We start from the raw sequence: 24,675 nt of genomic DNA, 5'->3' as shown, positions 1-24,675 counted from the left end.
TTTACAGCAAATACTACATCACGTGGTCACCACTGTTCACAGAACCACAGTTACATATTTAACTAGCATTCCCTTTATACTCAAACACTGTTTTCTCCAACAACACTTTACTGTTGCCATATCATGTCGAATTGTCATGTAATGCTCACAAAACTATGACACTACCTCAATGTCAGTGTCTAAAGGTAGAAACAATGAGTCATAGTAAACACAAGAGCAAAGAGGCGATCAGCAATACTGCTGATGTCACACTGCTTTCAAATGAATGCGAAAACCCATTCTCAAATCCCTGTAGTGGTTACCTGTATCTCTAAATATGGTTCTCCTACTCTGCATCTTAAACAAATAGTCATCATTTCCAGTACTGGAGACCCATTGCACCGCAATTCTTTTATTCTCCTGCTATAATTTACCTGATGCATATGTATATTATATAATAAAATAAAACACTAACTTTAATGTTTATTTTCATAAACTTTTATCAAGTTTTTCAGTTTTTTAATCTTTTTCAATTTATCAGTTCATGTTCTCTAACCATTTTATCAAGAAAACAACAGCAAATACCTAATAAACTAATAATACTGACACTCACAGAAGACCACTTGATGAAATAAAGACAGATATATTGACATCGGACTCACTGATGACACTTTATCAGTAAGTGCTTTCTTGCAGAGGAACACTGCTGCTCTCATCATGTTCATCAGTTCAGCTTTAGGGGTTCCTGGTGAAACCTCTGCTAGCTTCTTATACACTGCCAGTAAAGAATCTTCTCTATAGGACCAGGTCTTTGAGTATGCTCCAGCCACCTGAAGGGAGAAAAATACCAGAAAATAATATACAGAATTCTCACACCATCACAACACAGTCCTGTTCTGGATGAGCTGAAGGCAGCAGAAATTCCACTTGGCAATTAGCAAGTAAAACTGAATTAATTCAGACCTTATTTACCATAAAAAGAAGACAGTAATAATGCTACACTTCAACATCTACCTGCTTTGAGTTATTAGTTTATATGCAGAAAATACAAAAAAACATCATGCCCTCAAAAAAGCTTCTTTGCATACAATGCAACAGTAAAAATGTTTTTGATTATAATAAATACTTAAATGCTCCTTATCTTTAAGGTTGTGAAGTTTTATTGTTTTTAATTTCACTGTATCTAAAGTCATCTATAAGACATTTTATAGCTTGTGTTTGCTCACCAGACTGTCTCCATAGACCTCTATGGGCAGAACAGCTTCTCTCTGGGCTTTCTCTGACAATGGTTCTGGTTCTCCAGTGACTCCAGGACTGCGTGGGCTACTTGGGTCCAATGGAGCAAGCATTTGTTCAGCCTGAGGTTGCGGCTGACTCTCCGATCTCTTCCTCAACGCTGGTAGAGGCCTCTCATCATATGGCATGGAGCTGACCTAACACACATGCACACATACACAGTTATCCAACCTACACTGTGAGTCAATAATTCTAGCCTACCAATAATCACACACTTGACAGGTATTATCTTGTTATACCACAGTGCTGCTGAATTGTCGAACGTGATTGGTCAGAAGGTGTTGATTAATTTTCTATAAACAGCAGCTCTGACAATAGTGACACCTCCAAGGCAAATCACAGGTTTATATTAACATGCTTGTTCAAATACATTATTGTTTCTATAGCTCATTCACCTGGACTATGTGTATGGAGGATGCTCCACATAATAACAGCTTTTTGTTTAGAGATGTTTAACATTTAGAAAGCAAACACAGTCTACGTCAGTGTGGTAAAGCTGTTTTCCACCACCAGGAAAGTCTTCAGGACTTTACTCAGTCATTTTTGCGGCCTCTCAGTTACATGACAAGCTGCATTTTTCTTTATTATTAGCTTCATTAAGAGAGTGAAAAAGAGACACTGGTGAGGGATTGTTTATAGTATAACTGATAACAGGATCCAACTTGTTTCCAAGTTCCACAACATTAAAAATAACTATAAATGGGTAAAAGTGTGATGCATTGTTCTTTAATAATTAAATTGTAATGCTTGCCAAATTGCAGTGGTATAAGAGGAATAAAACACTTCGGGACGTGATGTTATAGGAAAATAATCAACTTTGGAGTGGTGACATCAAGCCGCATCACACCACCCTGTCATTATTTATTTTCCTATAACAGCATGCTCAATTATGTTTTACTCCTTACTTGAATCATGTCTTCATTTTAATAATTTCATTTTATTCATTTTATCCTTCCTATATTTGGATTTCCTAATGAAACCAGCAGTCAGGTCAGTTTTGTTGTGAAGTGACATTACAAGAAGGTGGAGCTAGATGTAGTAAGTAATAGAGTGAGGTAATACTTTTAGTTCAGGCTCACTCTAACAGATGGAAGAAGTCTCTGTCACCCACACACCATGTGTCTGGCACAGACAGCGTGTAATATGAGACTGAGGACGACCACACAAAGAAAGCACTGAGACAAAAAGATAATATGCATGTATGTGTTCTTAGATGTCTACCAAGGTCCTGAGCATTTAGCAGACAGGGAAGCAGTAAAAAATATGAAAATATTAATAAACTTTACATACATGCCATGTGAAAAGTTTTCTGAAATTATTTTCTCAAAAATAGTTGTGCTCATTTAGTTACATTCAGAGCATGCAATGTCATCAGGGCGTGGGGTGGGGATACTTAAATAATTGTAATTCATTACTATATGTAAGTATTATTTTGGGGTATTTATACTTTACTTGATTGTTATTGAAATTGAATACTTGTCCTCTTACTTAATTACATATCCAAGAACAAAACCTACTGACTGTATGCTTTACATCAACAGAATGGTATCCCCTGCATTTTATTTACATTTTCCATTTAAAGTATCCAATCAAGTTCATCACTGTAGAAAAAGTCATCATCTGCCATGGCCTTCTCATGCTACTTTCTATAGCTACCTGTGTGCATCTGAAAATGGATAAACCACCAGACTGCAGTGTTGAATGTTGAACTTGAGGATAAGCACCCCTGGCTCTACCTCAGCAAAATATTACAATATGCTGGAGTAAGAAAAGATGCATATAAAATGAGGTTTCATCCCTAGAGGACACAAACTCCATCTAATTTGATAAAGCATGTTAAGGTGAGTTTCAGTAACTTGCTAAGACTATCTTGCTATATTTACCTAAGTTAGCTAATATAATTGGCTAGAAAGCAAATCAAATTATAGGTAATGGAAAATATTTGCTTTTTTATATGACATTTTACTTCTGCTTAATTCATATGACTAACAAAGTTATAGAGATTAAATGACATTTTCAGACAAAATGCCATAATTGTTTATAACATTTTTAAATAAGTAATAAAAGAAAAGTTTCATGACTAATTAAGTTTATCGATGAAAATGTTTACTTTTTACTTTTTTAATACTTGAGTACATTTGAAAATTGCAACTTCTTTTTTACTTCTACATTTTTGGCTGGATACGTTCACATGTTTCACCGAGTATGATTATGATACATTATCTATACTTTCACTTAAGCTTATTTTTTTTTAGTACATTTTCCGCCCCTGAATGCCAGTCTACAAGATCTCAGGAAAAACAACTGAATATATTTGGATATCTTCCCAATCTGATGTCTATCCCTTATCTACTGTATGATCTACAGGAACAGATGTAGAACACATTAGTGATCGATTAGGATTGGAAGTAAACCGTCAACTGAAAAGTGGTGCAACTTAAACATCTCTGGTGCAAATATACCTCAATCACTTCATCTGTCTTCTTCAATCACTGATTAACATTTAATGGAAATCAATGGAATAAAAGATAATTGTCTAAGTTAATTAAATGCCAGAAGTCAATGATATATGAGATCACATGACTACATGACTTCCAAATCCCTGAAAGGTATGTTAAGCCATACAGATTAAGTAAAATGAAAGGGTCTTATATTACACAGTGTGAGGGTATGTGTTAGGTTACAACAAAGAGCTAACAGACTGAGGGAGGTTCATAAAAACCAAAGGCATTAAGATTTAAATCTTAGTACACTGAAAGGTAAAATAGATATACATTACAACACTACAGCTACCAATAATTATCCAGAGAATGTGTGTGGTTGTGTACGTCTGAATGTTTTCATAAGGGAAGGGGAGACAGTGCAAAGTGAGCTGAAAATATGATTTAACTCGGGGATATTAAATCAAGAAGTTAAATGGTTTACTTTAAGACTTATTTACTTTAAGACTATAAGACAGTGTATTTCGTAAAGTCAATATATAAAGTCTAAAAAGTGCACATGTACTTAATCTGAGACTCACGTCAATCTTTGGAAAGTGAGGTGGTGTGTGTGGTGTTGCTGCACTTGTGTGTTCATGGCTCGTTGGTTTAGGTGTAATCTGCTTGTCCTCCACCAAAGACTGTTCCTGATTCTTCTTCTTTGGTGTTTCAGAGAGAGGCATGGAATGTTGGAGTGGACGAATACTTGGAGAAGGAATACTACAGTCAGACACGTTTTCTGTCATTCTCTGGATCTGTAATGAAGAGAGAAAAACTACCATTAACATGACATGTTAGCACACTGTTAGCACACTGTTAGTTGTTATTTGTAAAATTCAGTGTATATGCATAGACTAGGTGTGCACTGTTATTGCCCCTTTAATGTATAACACATAATCTGCTCCTTTAAATCAGATCTCATTGTTTTATTAATTTTTTTAAAAGCTACTTTTCATATGATTTTATGCACTACTTTATTTCTGTGCATTGTCTTATTGGCCTTAATCCTAAAGTGTTTCATTCCTTGTACACCACAGCAATTTGCCAAAGATTACATTTTTCATGACATCATACTTTTTTGTTTGTAGTTAAATTTAATGAAACATCTGCAAAAAGGTTTTTAATAGCAGCTATTAAAAAAATTCCCTCACCAGCCTCTAGTTTTTCTTGTACTTTAAGTCCTGTCAAGAAGATTCCCCTGAGCAGAAAACATACTGACTGTTGCTATAAACTGTTAAATGTTAAATGAACTCTGCTGTGGTATAATAATTAATGCTCATGTGAACATCATCACCACCTTAACATTTTTTAAAAGTAATAAGGATTCTTTTAAGAAGGATGAACACCAGAGAAATTCCTCTGGAACTACTTCTTCATAAGCAATGAGGCACGCAAAATCTGTGGTACTGAATTACAAAGCTGAATATTTTTCCAGGCTTCTTCTCAGTTTGGTATATACAGTGTGCTTGTGTCATTTGTATGGAGCAGTAAATTATGAAAAAGTGGCACCTGATAACAGCAATACTACAATAAACATCATACTACTGAGAGACAGAACCATTCACTATCAGTATTTAAACACACAAAGGACACTCAGGAGTACACACAGGGAGAAAAGCAGTAGGGTAATATGCCAGTAATATGTCATTACATTTGGAGCCATTTTCACAACACATGATATGTATCACAAAATTTACGATTGCCATAAAAACACCAATGCCACATTTTAAAAAACTGTTCATTGTTAAGTTTTGTTGAATGGTAGCAAACAGATTTTATTATCCAATCAGCTACTTGTTACTGTCAGTAACTATGGAGTTGCCCAATGTTATAAAAGTCCTGACAAAACTCTTAATACTCTTGGAAAAGTATATTGTGACTTAATTTATTGTGTTAGCAATATCATACTGATATATTGCCCAGTCTGTGTAGATGGATGAATGGTGGAAAGAGATGGGATTAAACATCAAAATACGTACGATTATGAGTAAGAAGAGTCCACAGATGTAAAGAGAGACTGATGTTTGTATGGATTACTCTGTAGTAAGTCCTACCTGACCCATATCGAGCAGGTCATGTAGCTCCAGTTGCTGGTAGACTCTGAGCCTGTAGGCATCCATCTGCTCTTTCTTCTGCTTGGCTGTGTCATAGTCTTCCCTCTCTATGGCACTGTGCTTCTCCACATCATACCTGCCCAAACACTCCCCTACCTATACCAGAAAAAAGATACATAAAGATACACACATACATACAGTATATATGTATATACATATATATATATATATATATATATATATATATATATATATATATATATATATGTATATATATATGTATATACACATACACATACACACACACACACACACTTTTTTTCCCAAAATTTTCACATTTTGTCCTAGACACAAAATGTAAGACAATCCAAATGTAAGACCAAATGTATATCAAAATGTGCCAAAACATGGTATGCTCTTTCCCAATCAAGGGGCTCACAGCCAGAGCACAACCCAGCTAATTTAAATTAAGCGAACATATAGCAGTCATGTGTGACATAACACACCCTGAGGAGAATGCTAAGCACACAGGTTTGTCCTGTGACTGTCCAGACAACTGACTGTGACACAGAAGACACACACTCAGGCAAACAAATAAACCTTGGTTGTGTTACATTGTGTTTTAACTATATGTTGTTGTCGTTTTTGCCTTGAGACCTTCAGTAACTGAATAATTCAAAAATAAGTTTCAGAATCATTTTCACTGTAAAAGTAAAATTACCTGAACATTTTTGTTTGTTATTTGCACATGTATGTCAGAATGCATTCTTTTGCCATAGCCTTAATTTGACAAAATCAGACAATTAGAAGGTTAAATCAGACGGTGCATTCCTGGAGTACAGTGACTTGCTAAAGGGCAAATTGTATACAACACACATACCATCTACCATCAAAGTCCCTCCTATTTCCCAAGAACCCTGTCTGTAGAAAATTGCACAAGCAGCTGCACAGTTGTGTGTTTGTTGTTGTGCATAAGAAAAAGAAAGTTGCTGATAAGCAGTCTCAACATGAGGCCCAAGAAATGTTAATGCTGGCAGGCTCTCATGAGGTCAAAACATTAAGGGGATATAACAAATAAAGGATTTATTGTATGTTATTTTAAATTAATTTCTAGAAGCACCTCAGGTTAAAATACCTCAAGATTAGAATGAATCTGAAATTTTATTCTAAGTTTAAACAAGTAATGCAACAGGGTTGAAGTTGCTTCTAAATAGTTTGCATTAATGCTCCCTGGATTATTTTGATACAGGTTTACTGAAACCCAACTAATAGATAAACTTTGATTTAATCCAGGTTAAATATTAATCTTTGTTGCTGTGATACAGTCTGGGTATGTTGGAATTAGGAATAGACCAATCAAGAACATCTTCCAGGTTGTATGCACAGCTATGGATCTTTAAAAAACAAACAAAAAAAGCCAACAGATGCACCATAACCACAGGTAATTTAGTATCCTAAAAATAAACTCCTAAACCACTGGGGAGAACACGCTAGGTCTGCAGACATGTCATCTTATGAACAGACAAGCTGCAATGGGGAAATGATATAGAGAAATAGAGTTGGTAAATACTGAATGTGGAAACAAAGTATGGTGGGTACAGGCATGTATGTGCATGTAAAGAGGAACTGAAAATCTAAGAACCATCACTGGTGAAGATACAGAGAGTCTGGCAATGTCTATTACTAAAGTCTGTATCATAAACTTCAAAGGAAACAAGAGAAACATTGATCATTCAAAATCAAAAGCACACATGCACATTCAAAGAAACGTCCTTGATGGACTAGGCAAATAAAGCAAATAAATTCAGACAAACTGATACCAACAGGTGCCACCGTTTTAATATGTTTGCTACGGTGATGTGAGCAATTTCTCAAATGACTAGTTGTTTGTGAGCTGGAACTACTATAATAAGCACGCTAAGTCAAAAGTATTTATTATAGAACAAGGAAAACCCTGACCTTCTGTAGATCTGCTATGGCCTGTTTGAGCTTTTTAGCCAGATGGTATCTCTCTAATCGGACCATTTCTTGTTTCTTATCATCCAGCAGGCGAATGATATGGGCAACCTCAGGATCCTGATACATGTCAAATGCCAAATCATCCAGTGGCGAGATAGACTCATGCTTATATCTGCAGATACAGAAAATGTCATTAAGAGAATTAACAAAATTGCAGGTGTTTTTCTTTTGTCTCAAAACCCGTCACGTCCAACATAAAAGGTCCAGGTTCAACAGAGTCAACAAAATTAAAAAACAAGGAACAAGTACCCTGCGTAGGAGCCATCCAGCGATGAGCTGTGCTGTGTGCCGCTAATGTACTGATCAATCAGCTGATCACTGCTTGGCTGGAGGAAAACAAGGGCAGAGTAATAAACACAAGTATAAATAAAGTTCCTGCCGTCATAAGAAACACAGTTTGGAAAATGGACATTACATGGTTGTTTAACCTAGAGAATATTCAGCAAGAATTCAGCAGTCTATCATAAATGTCAACCTGAACATCTGAACACATCTGTCTGGTAACCCTATAGCTATATAATCCATATAAATCCTTAACCATATACTGTAAATATAAAAGCATGGGCAAAATATTTTAGCTGGTCAAGTGGCATTACTATATAGTTAGCTAATTTGTAAAAAATAAAATGCCTTTATTTCTTCATATTTCACTCTTATCTGCCGGGTGAAAAGAAATTCATCCACTGCAATCCCATAAAGTTCACTTCACTATTATTGTTTGAACTGAGAACTATCTGCTCCAACATTAATGAATGTAGATATTATCACTGACCAATTATAAAAGAAACCTTTGGGGACTGTCCCTGTAGAAAAGTGTTAGACAGAGAGCTGACCAGAACAATGCAGAGATCATTAGTGAAGAGACAAAGTAAAACTAAGAATGTGTGAGAAAATAGCAAGTGTTACAGAGAGAAGAAGTGAGAAGCCAGGCACAGGAAGTGTAGCAGCTCAACTCATCAATCTGCAGGTCTCTTTGGTTTCATTTCAAGTCAGCATGTGTCAGATTCAGCAACTGTAATGAAATAATTCTGTGAATGCTGTATTGGTGGCATGAGGTGGCATGAGGTGGCCCAGCACCTTACTAAGACACGTGATGTTGTTTTTTTTTTTCCCCTTTAATCTATCACCCATCTATAAATCACATACATTATTTTGTCTGGGGTGTGCATTATTTGAGGTGGTTTGGAATTCACTGATTATAATCTTAAGCAATTTGCCCCACCTAGTGGCAATGAGGTGCATTTAATGCCCAACAACAAACAGTTTTTAACTGCACTTACTATTGGGCTGCTATCACTGCACTCCACAGGGTCACCTAATATATTTATAGCCACCAACGCGACCTGGAATTAGAGTGGGAGAAAATAAATCATGAGAGATCTTAAATTAATAGTCACATTTTTTCATTAAATGTGAAAGAAGTAGAATAATTGAGTTAGTAGAGAAATAAAGACTGTATAACATGGTGTTGATGCACTGCAGAAAATCAGCCTAAATGTTTTCGGCTTGAATTTGGTGCAAGTTCTTTAGAATCTTCATATGCCATATATCACAGATTTACACTGTAATCTTAGGTATTACTTGTACACTAAATTTGAATCGAGTTCCACATGTCTGTTAATTGTAAATCACTATATTTGTTGCTGTCAATTTGCTGTCATTTGTTGATATTGCTATTGTAATACTGATAATAACAATCTACAGTCTTCTGCGAGTATTACACTGGATCGCGTGGGTCCAGGTAACATTTCTGTCTGTGTCAGTCACAGTATTGCACTGATCGAAACAATTATTTTGGTCGAATGAATGTGGGTTGATCTTTAAACATAAGGCATCATGGCTTGACCAGTTTGTTTAAATATATTTAAAAACATACAGCAATTGGAACTTATTTCAAAACAATCGCAATATGCATTTTTTTTTATCCATAAGTCTTACTTGCTAGGTTAATTCATCCAGGAGAGAGCTGTAGAGCCAACCTGACATTACAAATACCATCTATGAGCTGCTTGCAATAATAATTTAGGAGACAGAGATGTCTCCTAAACTTCTAAATTCTCCCTATCTACTTTAACTTTAAAAACAAAAGCTACAGAATAACAGCATATATTTTCTATGGATATCGTTTACCTGGTTATAGATGTTGTACTGATTGACATGGTTTTTGTGAAAGGTAAGCTTTAGATACGTCCCGACGGCATCTACATGCACCGACTTCAGTTCTCGTGCTCTGAAACCCGTCTTCTCATTAGTGGACAGTGACACGTACCTGCATAATACAGAGGATTAAGCAGTGCATCAGGTCATTCATTTTACACAAAATATCTGAAAGATTCATTGATATACAGTTGATTGCACGGTTATCACCCAGGGTGAAAAAAGCAAAACATACCAATTTATCTACAAAAAAAAAACTAGTTTCAAAAAGTGGATGTATTCTGAAACTGTCTATAGCTATCACTAGTTACTCAAAACAATTGTCTTTACATTGCCATACTATTCAAAATAATCAGAATTACTCGTTTTATGTGTCCAATCTTAGTCTGAGTGCATGGCATGCAGCAGTGTTACGGAAACTAACCCAAGTCTGCGGAACTGCTGAAGGCGCTGGGGAGAAGCCTGTTCTCTGTCCCCAATGTGGAACTCCACCTTGGAAGAGATCAGGTACTGATGAGCCAGCAGCTGCAGCTTCCTAATGCGACATCTCTCCACCATCTGTAGTGTGATCTCCTGTGGGAACTGACAGAACCTACACACAGCAACAACCACCCAACATGATTAATCCGCACTGTCAGGAAAATGATCAGGGCAGAAATAACTCATGCAGACGTGGATTAGACATAGTTCATGCCTAAAAGGTAGAAAACGCCAGTTTGCTTTAAACCACAAAAGTTTAAATATTTATGGAACTTTGGAACACTGAGACACAATGAGCTTTTCGGAGCAACATACGGACACTAGACTAAAAAAGTTAACAGTATGTTAAGTAAGTTAAACCATAATCGTACGGTTTGCGGATGGTCATATCAGTAAAAGTGCCTCTCTCTGTGAAAGTAGGCAGTCCTAAAACTGACCAGACTCTCAACTGAATGCTAGAAATCTGGCTTGTGACATCGAAGTGAAAGAAACTCTTAAATTTTGTGTTGGAAAAATAATTAGCTCAGCCAAGTGGCAATTTCAAATACATTCTACCTCATGTTTTTAATAATAAACCATCAAATTAGAGCTGGACTAAGTGACTATATGATATGTTACATTGTCATCAGGTCTATCAACAGGTGTTACTGCTTTCATAATTGGACATTAACCCTAGCACTGCACCAATTCTTTTATTGTTCCACATTTTCCTTATTAAATACTTAAATACTATTACATACTCTTCATAAGTAATAATTTACCTCTTTTGTTAAATGTTGCATTAAAATATCTTTGAACAAATAATTTGTCTGTTGGAGATTTAGCCCACCTCTGCTTACCATATATAATTTCATTAACATTTAATTCTGTCATGCTGATAACCACACATCGTTATTTACCTGTCAGACCTCCAGCCATTGATGGTAGGAGCATGAACCATAAGCTCTCTGGCACTGTAATTCTCCTCATGACCAGACCAGCTGATCACAGTGAATCCTATCTTACGTGGCATCCTGCTCCTGTGTGCTGTTAACAGAAAGGCAGATCCAGGTGATGATGGAGACATGCTTGGAGAGCTTACATGAATCTTAGACACAAATCTGATTTTAAAGACTAAATAATCTTTTAAAAAAAAATAAATAAACACAACCCATAACCATACAACCAGGGAAGCTCTCCCAGGTCCAGGTCAAGTTGTCCTGGGTTAGTTGTGCATTGACATGCAGAATAAGACCGCCCGAAATGCACCTTTTTGATCAAACTATGATACAGGCCCTTGCGTCGTTTGCAACTCATCAGATATAGTGGATATGAAAAAGTCTATACATGCCCGTTTAGGTTGCGGGTTTCTTGCGATATAAAAAATGAAACCAAGACAAATCATATCAGATCTTTGATCCCTGCATGTGATAACAATCTCTTGTATTCTTCACATGACTGGTTTATGGGGTAGGGTGGCTAGACAGAAGCTCTTTCTCACGAAACATCTAAGCCCACCTAAATTTTGCAAAACCATGTAGCAAAATGTGTTATTGTATGATGAGACCAGGTTTTTGGGTATTCTAAGTGATATGCCACCCAAAGATTATCACCCAAAGAAAACCATACCCATGGTGAAGCACGGTGCTGGCAGGATCATGCTATGGGGCTGCTTCTCTTCAGCTGGGACTGAAGCTCTAATCAATCATGGATAGCTCAAAAAAAAACCAATCTATTTTTGGCACAACACCTGCAGGTCTCTGTTAGACAGCTGAAGATGAAGAAAAATTTCACCTTCCAGCACAATAACAACCCAAAGCACAAATGCAAGTTAACAAAGAAATGGCTTCGGAAGAAGAAGATCAACATTTTGGAGTGGCCCAGTCAGAACCCAGGTCTAAATCCTATCATAAACCTGTGAAATGACTTGAAGAGGGTTTGGGCACAAGATATCGTAATTTGAAAAAAAAATTTCCCCCAAGGAATAGTGGAATAAAATTGTGGAATTAAGATGTGCTAAGTTGGTAGACTCTTACCCAAAAAGACTGAGTGCTAGGTTTAAGCCTAAGCCACCGTGCCTCCCTGATATATAAAATCTTTATATGTTATTGCGTGTATATATGCTTGTTTATATGCTTTTGTATTTGGCATAGCGTATCAGAAGACTAAAACTTATGAAAGCTTTAAAGCATAAGTCTTTAAATACACCTTTAAAATGGTTAACAATAAATACCTAGATAATAAATAGAGAAGCTTTTAAAGAATAACGACCATGTCACTGAATTACAACTTTTCTCAACATGACAGAAACAAATGTTATGACAGTGTGCAGTGTCCATCCCTCTCTTCTTTCTAAAGCCCTGTGTGTGTGTGTGTGTGTGTGTGTGTTGCATCTACAGTAGACTGAAGTAACCTGGAGGCTGCACTGTTTTGATTTGTTGGTCAGACATTGTTAGTGTTAGCAACGAGCTGTAACAAAACGGCACAGCAAACCCATCCCTAGCCTTCTAGCCTTTAGTTTTATCTAAATGATATTTCTGTATTTTGCATAAATCCATTCACATTGTATCAAATCACATATTACAGCAGCTGGATTAATCGTCTTTAGCAAACACAGCTGACTCAAACCCTACTGATAAAAAAAAACAAAACAGCAACTAGTCTAAGTGCTAAGTAGCTCTTACATGAACGGCAGAAAGCTAAATGAGAATATAACTTTCTTTACATATATCCAGGCAGACAGAAAAGCGGTTTGAAATATATTTACCCAAATACAAAACAACTTGTTAGTCCCATGTCATCCCCATAACCACTGTTTGACAACTACAATGTTTGCGCATGCGCATTCTGTGTCTCCTCTTGTGTATGTATTTTTTTCTGGACTATTTTTCTAATATCTTTATGTTATATTGATATTTATTCATAAAGATAATATAGCACGGGTTCTCTGCACTGGTGGTACTAGTTTACAACCCTTTCATTTGAAATAAATAGTGATTTCCCGTTAATGCCCCAACTGCACCGGAAGCAGTTTCTTACTCTTTCCGGTGTTGCGTTTGTTTGGCAATATGGCGGCAGAGAACTTGGCTGTTTGGCCCGAAATTGAAAAGGTAGAAAAAGAAAACAGAAGAGAGTTGGTTCTTCAAGGTGGAGCAGTCGATGAGAAGATAAAGAAAAGCGGCGGGATTCATCAGAGACTTTATTCACTAAACCTCCTCAATTACCTGGAAATCAGTCAGTGTCCGAGTCTGCATGAGCTCCATGAAAACATTAAAAACCTGTCTCACCTGCAGAGCCTCGTCCTCTGCAGGAACAAGATCTCCTCAGTGCCCAGGAGCATCGGAGAGCTGAAATGGCTGAAAGTCTTGGACTTGTCAGTGAACGAGCTGCAGGCTTTACCGGAGGAGATCTGTTGTCTCAGCGAGCTCACCACGCTGAATGTGAGCTGTAACAGCATCGCGGCTCTTCCGGACGGGTTAAGCCGCTGCACCAAGCTGTGCAGCATCAACGTGGGGAAGAACGCGCTGGTGTGTCTTCCTGAAGACCTGTTCTCCCCCAAACTGGAGCTGCTTAACACTGTCATAGCGTCAGAAAACATCATCGAGCAATTAAGCAGTGACATCCACAACCTGCCGGCGCTGAAGGTCTGTTTTTCCCCCTAACTCAGTTAAATTCTAGCGCTTTTAATAATACACATGATCATTCACAATAATAATACAGAGAATTATGAAGAAAGCAGCTTTACACAACTCTTGATGACATAGTGGGATTTAAAAAAAAAATACTTCTTTCTTTCCATCAATCTTTAATTCATTCTTTATCTCCTCCCTTCTGTCTTTCCTTCCTTCTTTCTTCTTTTCTTTCCTTTCATTAATTGAATAAATTCTTTCTTTCTTTCCTTCTTTCTTTCTTTCTTTCTTTCCTTCTTTCTTTCTTTCTTTCTTTCTCCCCTACCTCACTTCCTTCCTTTCTTTTTTCCTTTTTTCTTTCTTTTCTCATCTTTCTTTCTTTCCTTTCTTCATTCCTTCTTTTATTTTTTTCAGTCAGTCATTCAAGATTCAAGATTTTATTTGTCACATACACAATTATATACAGTATACCACTTGCAGTGAAATGGAAACCTGGCCTTCTCCTCTTTAGACTGTGCATTAAATACTAAATTAAAATTTGAAAATCTGAAATGAATAAGAAATATGAATTATATGTTCAGGAATGTGCAAAATTCACATGTGTTTACTTGGATCAACCTTCATTCTGACTTTCCTTCTTTCTTTTTTTTTTTTTTGCTTCCTTTCTTTTTATTAATAAATTCATCTAAATAATTCTTCTTTGTTTCTTTTTTCTTCCTTCCTTCCATTCATTCATTCATTCATTCATTCACATGTTTTATTTGATATATGGGCCAGACTGTTTCCACCTAGAAGAGGGGAGAGAAAGTGCTTCAATTATTTTACCCAATCCCCTTATAAGGTTATTAGTGACTACCTTAATAAAAAAAAAAAAAATAAAAAAAATAAAAAAATTTGTGACCAAGGCGTTGGTGAAAATTTGTGGGGCCCATAGATGATTGTCCTTCTGATTCCCTACTTTAGTTTTTAATGTTTTGATATTTGAGTTTAGTTTTATAGTAATTAACTTACAGTACCTTATCCGATTCCTTGTCTCAGGTGTTGGACCTTTCCAGCAACAAGCTCAGTGAGATCCCATTCAAGCTGGCTGACTGCCCCAAGCTGAAGGACATCAACTTCAAAGGAAACAAGCTGAAGGACAAGCGGCTGGAGAAGATGGTGAACGGCTGCCAGACTAAGTCGGTGTTGGACTACCTGAGAGTAGGGGGCCGAGGGAAAGGAAAGGGCAAGCAGCTTGACACAGATGGTGCTGAGCAGAGTGACAGGAATCGGAATGTCTCCAAAAAGAAGAATGCTGCTAAACAGAGGGATAAAAAGGAGGAAGATGCAGTGGATGAGTTGCAGAAAATGGTTGTTAAAATCCTTCATGTATCTGATTCCCCCTCTGCCATAACGGTGAAAGTCTCTCCTCAGGTGAAAGACGTGAGGCCGTATATAGTATGCTGCATCGTTAAAGGGATGAACCTGAAACCAGGGAATGCCCTCAAGAGGTTCTTAGCAGCTCAGGTAAAGAAATATTGCAAAGATGACAGACACTGGCTCAGCCTGTATATGGTTAAATGAAGGAAGTGATTATCGACTTTATTTTGGAGTTTCGTATTGATGTCTTGGCTTTGTTTTGTCTTGGCTTGTTCTTTGTATTTTAACAATTTTTATCTATCTCTTTTACGTATTCTTTAGACCAAACTTCATGATGACATTTGTGCCAAACGGACAACAGCTACTATTGCAACTCATGACCTGAGCTCACTGAAAGCCCCTCTACAGTATGATGCCAGACCTCCTGAGGATCTGAAGGTATGGATGGGAAAGATGTATGTGTGTCTCTCTCTCTGTGTCTGTGTGTGTATGTGCAAATGTTACAGCAGTATATTGTATATTGTACCATTGTATATTATCCAAGGCCATATAAAAAAATGGAAAACATGGAATATATACAGTCAGGTGACAAAGATGAACCCTAATGATGAAACATTTCTATCCTGATGGTAGCAGTCTCTTCCAGGATGACTACATTCTCATCCACAAGGCACAATGTTCAATGAATGGTTTGATGAGGATGAAAATGATGTAGATCATATGCTAGGGCCTTAACAGTCATCAGCTCTCAAATGAATTGAACACCAATAGGAGATTTTGGAGTGACATGTTAGACAGCTATCCACCACCTCCATCCTCAAAACACTAATTCAGGGAATTACTTTTGAAAGAGTAGTGGTCATTCCACCAGTACAGGTCCAGAGACTTGTAGAATTGATGCCACGACACATTGACGTTTTTCTCGTGGCTTGTACCAGCCCAACACCTTACTGAGACACTTAACATAGGATTTTCTTTTAATTTGTCACCCGTCTGTATGTATAGTGGCTAGCATGCTAAGAAGGGTAATTTCTCCTAGCTACCTTTGCATTTTTACCTCAATCTCAATAGTGTGAAACAGGCGTTAGCCCCTGAGCTACGGTCTTTACACACAAACCCATCAGAATCCAATCACAATCCACACACTGCATGCATAAGAGACCAGCTGGGAAGGTGCATGCATAGTTTATGCAATCTGGTAAAGCTGTTTTTATGAATGGTGTGGGGGTCTAGTTTCTAATCCACAAGTTATTTAGTGCCCCAGTTCATGGCTTTAATAATAAATGAACTGTGCTTTTGCGTTGGTCACTTTTGTTTGAGTGGAACATCTTTTCAGCACTACTTTTTGTGACGAGCGTCAATAGTAAAGGCTCTTGTAGTACTTCTTTTATACCGGACAGTGTAGAACATTTTAATACCACAGTAGAATAGCACTCTTATCCTCTGTGTTGAGTGATAATAAGTTGGCTGTGTTTAAACCCTTACATTTTAGATGGAGTTTTCTAAAAGACCTGGGCAATGTGCCACCAATCCTTCTCCTGTATACACTCCTACAATACACTCCTACTACTGTGTATTGTTTTTCCACACCACTCTAGCATGGTTATCATAGTCCTATAACAGTGTAGTTTTTTTTTTTTTTCCAACAAAATGATTTATTTTGTTCTGTGTGTGTGTATGTGGGGTGTAGATAGTTCCTCTGGGTCGTAAAGAGATGAAGGCCGGTAACCTCCTAAGGATGCTCCAGCAAGAGGCAGATGAGCAGAGGAAACAGAAAAAACGGCAGAATGTGTCAGGCCTTCACAAGTGAGTTACTAAACACCCAGAAAGAGTTAATGTGTTTTTTTTCTGTTTTTCTGATTCAGCAGATGCTACATTGACTCTTTAATACAGCAAAATGAGTACAAATTGAGGTGCATTTGAAATTCTCATCTCTGATTGTACATGAGGTAACAGGTTCTAGTCCTTAGAAGTCATGGGCAATAACAAGTTTCATGTTTTAATTTTATGAATTAGTTACCATTTGTAGAAATTCGAAACAATCAATTGTGTTTCAAATGTGTTTATAACTCGAAGACAAGAAATTTTTATGAAATGTTGAAATTGCAAATATGTATTTATGCACTTGGTCTTGTGTTTTTTTCTAAATTAAAATAAAACTTGAACTTGATAGAACCAAAATAGCATTTTGAGTATATAACAAGCACAGAAATCACTCACATGGGCAAAGAAGGGTAAAGTTGAGAAAGATTCTTTTTATGTAAGTAATGCTTTCAGGAAAGACATAGAGAAAATAATAAAGGTAACAACCAAAAATAGTACCAATGTTAGTGAGATTTAGCTGCTTTGGAGTTAACCTCTAAATCAATTTTATAATAATATTTCTCAGTTTTCAACAAATTGTGTAACTTTCCAAGGATGCTTTTGTGAGATTTTTTTCTTTTGGTTTCTGGTGACAGGAATTGGTGAAATTATTACCGTACATTTGGGGTAAAAGAGTTCATTCTCATTGACACTCTTTCAGGTACCTTCAGCTGTTGGATGGGAAAGATCATTACCCTTGCCTGGTTGATGCTGATGGTCATGTGATCTCATTCCCTCCAATCACAAACAGTGAGAGGACAAAGGTAAGCTGTTGTAATTCTGTAATTACAGCTGTGATATTGCAGGGCATGTAAGTACACAACTCAGGCAGTTAGTGTGCTGAAGTGAGTTGTAAAAAAGCCTAAATTACCCGTATTGCCGGTATAGGTGAGTTATCTTTTAATGACTTCCTTAATGATGCAGTTGATAGTACTTCTATCTCAGTGGTTTCAATTTATTTTCCTTACACACAACAAATGATTTAAGTTTTAGTATAGATTCCCAAACCAACTGCAGCCTGGTTTAATCTTAATTAATTCTCTGGCACAGTAACACCATCTGCATTAATTTACCTTTTGTGAGTTCATTTAAGACAGTTCACATTCACTCTATAGGAATTTAGCTGAAATACTGTGTACTGTACATTATACAGCCTCAGCCACAAGAACAGATTTTTTTGCTGATGATTTTCTTCCTCCCTTCTTATTTTCTCTCTGTCCAGATAAAAAAGACTACAAGTGAGCTTCTCCTAGAGGTCACAAGCGCTACGAGTTTACAAACTTGTAAGGACGTCATGGACATGCTCATTATAGTAAGAATCGCATAGACTGCATTTTTAAAAGTTGCATTCACAAGCACTGAGATTGTAGCATATGCAACGTGGTATTTTTTAAAAAATTATTTTGCATCTTTGTATAGTGGTCACATTTTTGCTCAATAATCTAAATAGTACTGATGTAGAGTAGGTTTGTAGGTAGTAATGCATTTCATTTACAGTCCTCATAAATGACATTAGCTTGTTCCTGGAAAAGTGTAAAGTCAGGTCAATAAGCCACTGTGTGTATATATAATAAGCATAGTGAAGTGTGTTTTCTTTTTCTTCTTAGCTGACATTGCATATAGCCTATACATTATTATTTGGATCCAATCAACCAGCAGAGCCATTTCACCTAAATTTCAGTAATTTACCTTTATTTTATCAGAAAAGTCCCACTGATGATCTTTAATGGAGAGGATACATGGCCAAGAGGCTGCATGGATGGAATTCTGACCATATATGGCATTTTATGGGATTAGATGTGAAATTGTTCTTATATTTCATACTCACTTTTTAAACAATAATTATGGTCAAGTACAAAAGTTTCCCATGCAGCATCCCCATGGTTTCTGGGTGGAAAAAAGAAAAGAAACTATGATTTGCTGATCAAATACATAATTCGAAGATGGCACATATTCTGCAACAAGACAGCAATCCAAAACATACAGAAAAATATTTTCAAAAAAAGGTTTTGCCATGAGGGTGGCACAGCGTTGCCAGCTCACAGCTCCAGGGTACCTGGTGTATTTTTTTTTTAATTTGCAGCAGAGCCATTTTGCCTACATTTAAGTATTTTACCTTTATTTTATCAGAAAAATTCCATTGATGATCTTTATGGCAAGGATACATAACCATGAGAGTGCATAGGTGGAATTCTGACCATATTTGGCATTAGAAATGTAAAACTGTTCTTATATTGTTTTTATACAGTTCTTAAAATTACTTTTAGTTATTTGGTGTGGTGTTTGGGGTGTAATGGTGCCGATCTAATAGTGTGTAAGCCTGCATATATTACTTCATGATAATTGTTGAGAATTTGTGTGTTTCAGAGTGTGTTGTTGACATTAATCCTAAGGATGTCAGTAGATGTTAGTTGTTCTAACATGACCACCTGTGGGCAACAGCTGTCAGGTTTATAAGCCTTGAAACATGCCCTGACATTTTAAAAGCTATATTTATATAGCTATATAGGTATGTTTCCAATTGTGATGGATAATAACATTGACTGTGAGCTATGCGTGCTGAGACCGTAACTGCAGTGAAACGCAGGGTCTTTAAGATAATTAGTCGTAATGGATCTGTTTCTGGCTCTTGTGCTCTTTTCATGGCCAAGCCTTAACATGTTTATGTGGAAGCAGTGAGCTCATCTTTCCGCAGCAGTAACATGCTCATGCAAATACACAGGAAGTCATACACACATCTATAAACACATAAACAAGTGTACTGTGTCGGGGGATCATACAATGTTAAAAATAAGGGTATAATCATATACACAGATGCACACTTGTCAGATGTGGTTCAGTATTTATGTGCTCTACTTTAGTTTTCTTGTTTGCAAAATATTTTATTTGATTTGATTAAAAAACTTACATAAGCAGAATTGTAAGATTCTTTTTTGAAATTAAATGCTGTAGTATCACATGTACATGTAAACCTGATGTCTTGGTCATCTTGGCATTTTCTTTTTAAACTTTCCTTTAAGTGAAAAGTGTTTGTCTGAAAGGGAGGATCTCAGCGTTTGGCTTGAGTAGTGGCCATGAGATTTCTGCTCTGATAGGAACAGAACCGTTTGTCCTACTTTGTTGCAGTAGCTCATTCCTGCTGAATATTTAACATCGGGCAAAATGTGATCTCGACATTCTGAATAAAGAACATTTCAAGACTGTATTGTGCAGCAGATAGATCGATAGATTTATTTGTCAATGATATAAAACACACATATAAGACTATATTCATACAGAACTCTCAAGCATTTAAAATAGTTGAGGATAAAAACACAGTAAAGCCCAAAGGCTTAGTTCCACTGTGGTCCTCCATGCACAATAGAAATAAGCTTTTGGAAATGCAGCCCCCTTCTTTGTGAAATATATCTAATGCAAAAATTTACATGGCTTCTATCTAAACAAGGGGAAAACATTCGATTTGTTCTTTGTCCTTTTTTGCCTGAATAATTAATTCAGTAATGGATCTGTAATTTCTAATTGAGTTAATGAAGATTCTGTGACTTTTATGGCATCATTTTTTGTGTCCGTCGAACAGGTTTAACACATCTCATTCTTCTAACTCTGATTTCTGTTTGTCTTTAAGAAAATGGCGGAGCTGAATAAGTTTACCTTTGACAACAGAGAGGAGACCTGTTCAGATGACGAGACAGTCTCAGACTCTAACCCAGCGACAGACAGCTTAGCTTCACCTGAGTTGAGTGTGGTGCAGGTGAAGGTGGTGGACATGGAGGGCAATCTGAAGGTCTTGTACCCGTCTAAAACTGACCTGAATTCTGATGTCAGCCATCTGAACATCATCCGGTAACCAGCTTCAACAGACAAGCCGTGAATACTGTGTGAAACTAGTAGCTGTATAAATAAGACCAGTATCACTATGTGTGTGTGTGTGTATATATGTGTGTGCATATATATATATATATATATATATATATATATATATATATATATATATATATATATATATATATATACACACACACACATATAATATGCTGTAAATTGTCAGTACCTTTCATACTCAGTTTTAAAACAATAATTATGGTCATTTGCAAAAGTTTGCATCCACATGGTTTCTGGGTGGAAAAAGTGAAACTCTATTTTGTGATTTGTTGATCAAAACCATTATTCCAAGATGGCATGTATTCTGCAGAAAGAGAACAATACAACAACAATGAGAACAGCAAGGTGTCACAGCATTGCTGGCTCACAGCTTCATGGTCCCGTGTTTGATCCGGAGCTCAGGTTACTGGCTGTGTAAAGTTTCTGAGCATGAGCTCCCCTTATCCGCATGGTTTTCCTCTGGGTTCTCTGGTTTTCTCCCACCTCTCAACAGCTTGCTAGTCAGTGGATTGGCTAAGATAGAAAGAATGTGTGTGCGTGGTGCTCTGTGATGGACTGACGTCCCATACCAGTGTTCCTGGGACGGGATCCAGACCCACTGCAACTCAGATCAACATAAAACGCTTACTGAAGTGAGTGAGTTTTGCCATGAGCCTCCCTGTCTCCAGCCATGATTTAAAGAACATCTGACATGGTTAAACCTGATGAGGGGGCCAAATGTTACACCTGGAGGATCCAAAGGCTGCTCAAGTTATTAGAGAATATCTGTGTGAGATTAGGAAAGGAAATCCAAATTTTTTCTCTGATATCATTTTGTTATTGAGGATCTGTGAAACCTAACATACTAAATAGCTGCTATAAACCTTTACCTTTTTTATTCAGAATTTTGATGACTTTTGCACTTGACTATAATTATAAAGTTTTTCCATTAAAAAACCCATATCTCTCTTTCTGATTTTGAATAACAGATTTTGTACTTAATTTCCACATCTTAAAATGGTTTATCCTTATGCCGTTTAAGCCGTTCATTACAAAAGGAATAAAGCAACAGCTATTAGTATGTTTAAAACACTTGATACAGCACTTACATCACGAAATAAATTAGAATTGATATCCATTGCTGGTTTATTTCTTTGCTTTTCACTTGCTGTTTTAACTTTTGATGAATGCAAGCATATTAAACAGAATCACAGGTCAAAGCCAGCTTCTATTTCAGGTGACTATAGAGATTGTCTTGCAAACCATTACATAATGCCTGTTAAGGTTCATATTGCATAAACCTCAAAAAGCCACACACACACTGAAAATCTAATTAAGGTGATAACCACCTAATGCTTTTCTTTCTTCTTAAAATACACATTAAAATCTTTATTTAAATTGGAGGAGGATCACTGATCAGCTCAGGTTTGTTTGGTGATTCATGGCTCGCTGTGAAAGCACTGGATAAGGTTACAGATCAAATGACTGGTGGCAGACTAGATACATGAAGCTGATGGGGCAAGAGATATAAAACATGAGAAGGGAGCTCCAGACAAGACTTTGGCTCACATCATGCCACCCAACACATAAAGCATTCCTGACTATCTATAGATATATATATAAGCAAGCTATGAGGACCATTCAAGCAGCTAATCATCTAATAAGGAAGCAAGCCTGGGACAGAAAGACAAGATGGACTTGGAACAAACCTGAGGAAGATCCAGAAGTCCAGGACGGACATTTTAAGCAGCTTGACTCCGCAAAGGAGGGCAGTCACTCTGCGTACAGGTTTGCACCTGTAACACTGAATGGAACTTCTCGACCATTAGGGAAACACAGCAGCAAAGCTCAAGATTTCCTCCTGAAACCTCGACAAGTGGTGTTGCAAAACACACAGGAAGACAAAACTAAAGAAGGCGATGTGAACGCGCTTATCACAAGCAAGTCACTGCCTCCGATATGTGGTTCAAGAGTACGTTCAGTACGTGGAGCAAAAAGTTGCGCATCAAGTCAGCCTGCTTTACAAACGGATAAGAAAGCAGGCGTATCATCTAACGGTGCAAGAAGTGTGAGGACATTAATATGTAGGCAAAAGGAGAGAGCTCAGTTAACCAGCACAGTGGACATGATCTGCAGAAGTCTGGCTCCATTCAGAGTGACCGAGTGCACTCAGGATTCAGAGAGTCCTCCTCTACGGAGAGGGGAGAAGAAGAGGGCATGGATGAAGCCTTCAGTTACGACACATACCCATTCCAGTAGGCATCTAGGTTTCGAAAAGAAGAACTTAAGCTCCAATGACAGTGGAGTGATAACAGAAAGGATTAAGGACTCGGTGAGCATGTTTGAGACCAATCGGCACTCACAGCCACTCTCAGACTCGGCCATTGAGACAGGAACTCAGAGCTCACACAGAAAGAGAGGAGAGGAGAGGAACAGAGGGATGGAGGATGAAGAGGAGGTATATTATACCACTAAGATGATTGCGGAGTGGATAATCAGAGTAAACGCAAGTCTCTTCTCCCCATTCAAGGATGAGTTGAATAAAACACATCTCAAGGAGGAAGACGTGGACACTATTAAAATTATCTATGGCCAGGACTAAAGGGAAATTTAATCTTAGCTTTGCAATAACAAAGGTATCAGATCTCAATTTTCACTGAAAGATAGGGAAAAGGCCACTAGGTTTTTTTTTTTTTCTTTTTTCTTTTTTTTTTTTTTCTTCAACTGCCCAGTTTTGGTGAACCTCTGCTCACTGTAGCCTCAGATTCTTGCTCCTGGTTGACAGGAGTGAAACCCATTGTGGTCTTCTGCTGTTGTAGCCCATCCGCCTCAAGGTTTGGTATGTTATGCAATCTGAGATGCTGTGATGCTTTTCTGCTCCTCACGGGTGTAAAGAGTGGTTATTTGAGTTACTGTAGACTTCTCATCAGATCGAATCAGTCTGGTCATTCTGCGGTGACCTCTAGCTTATCAACAAGGCATTTTCCCCCCTGCAGAACCACGCTCACTGGATGTTTTTTTGTTTTTCACACCATTCTATGTAAACTCTAGAGCCTGTTGTGCATGAAAACCCCAGGGGATCAGCAGTTTCCAAAATACTCAAAGCAGCCCATCAGGCATCAACAACCATGCCACGGTTGAAGTCACTGAGATCATATTTTTCCTCATTCTGATGTTTGTTGTGAACATTAACTGAAGCGCTTGACTCTAAAATCTGCATGATTGCATGAATGAACAGGCCTACAGGTGTTCCTAATAAAGTGGTTGGTGAGTGTGCTGTCATATATAATACTGTACTCATACATGCACTTATATATTATCATGTAGTGATGTGTATTTTACTGAGACATGTAAAGAATGGTCCATGTTATTTACCATGGAGTAAAAAAAAATGATAGTCAAGATTAATATAAGAAGAAATGTTTATTTAACAATTATGGAAGGAGGAGCCAGTGTCAGAGCTGTGTAAAGGTCAAATAAAGCTGTAAAACTGTTATGGCATGCCAGATGATTTTGCAC

The 24,675-nt window shown here is 37.2% G+C and overlaps 2 protein-coding genes across 5 annotated transcripts in view; one reads left to right on the top strand and one right to left on the bottom strand.

Moving 5' to 3' along the window:
• The window catches only part of cep104 (centrosomal protein 104), a 36,370-nt gene extending 23,024 nt beyond the window's left edge, over positions 1-13,346 (bottom strand). For 3 of the 4 annotated variants that reach the window (XR_008302135.1, XR_008302136.1, XM_026928478.3), the window contains exons 1-11: positions 13,212-13,318; positions 11,365-11,491; positions 10,410-10,577; positions 9,959-10,097; positions 9,109-9,171; positions 8,078-8,154; positions 7,769-7,940; positions 5,810-5,965; positions 4,298-4,510; positions 1,206-1,412; positions 642-809 (exon numbers count right to left, since the gene is read on the bottom strand). Coding sequence is in view for 2 of the 4 variants with exons in the window: in XM_026928478.3 (XP_026784279.1) it covers positions 642-809; positions 1,206-1,412; positions 4,298-4,510; positions 5,810-5,965; positions 7,769-7,940; positions 8,078-8,154; positions 9,109-9,171; positions 9,959-10,097; positions 10,410-10,577; positions 11,365-11,477 (1,476 nt within the window). In the remaining 2 variants the exon portion in view is untranslated. Of the gene's footprint in view, positions 1-641; positions 810-1,205; positions 1,413-4,297; positions 4,511-5,809; positions 5,966-7,768; positions 7,941-8,077; positions 8,155-9,108; positions 9,172-9,958; positions 10,098-10,409; positions 10,578-11,364; positions 11,492-13,211 lie in introns of all 4 variants that reach the window. The other variant, XM_034306638.2, reaches the window with a different exon arrangement.
• A 126-nt stretch (positions 13,347-13,472) lies between these two features.
• Positions 13,473-24,650, top strand: lrrc47 (leucine rich repeat containing 47). The gene is made up of 7 exons (XM_026928497.3): positions 13,473-14,088; positions 15,112-15,579; positions 15,754-15,870; positions 17,123-17,238; positions 17,957-18,059; positions 18,518-18,607; positions 20,921-24,650. The coding sequence occupies exons 1-7, from the start codon at positions 13,513-13,515 to the stop codon at positions 21,140-21,142; spliced, it is 1,692 nt and encodes a 563-aa protein (XP_026784298.3). The 5' UTR covers positions 13,473-13,512; the 3' UTR covers positions 21,143-24,650.
• Positions 24,651-24,675: the final 25 nt, after the last annotated feature.

This window comes from Pangasianodon hypophthalmus, chromosome 8, assembly GCF_027358585.1.
Source record: "Pangasianodon hypophthalmus isolate fPanHyp1 chromosome 8, fPanHyp1.pri, whole genome shotgun sequence".
Lineage (NCBI taxonomy): Eukaryota > Metazoa > Chordata > Actinopteri > Siluriformes > Pangasiidae > Pangasianodon > Pangasianodon hypophthalmus.
Note: the sequence above shows the minus strand (reverse complement) of the source record. Positions and strands in the feature narration are given on the sequence as shown.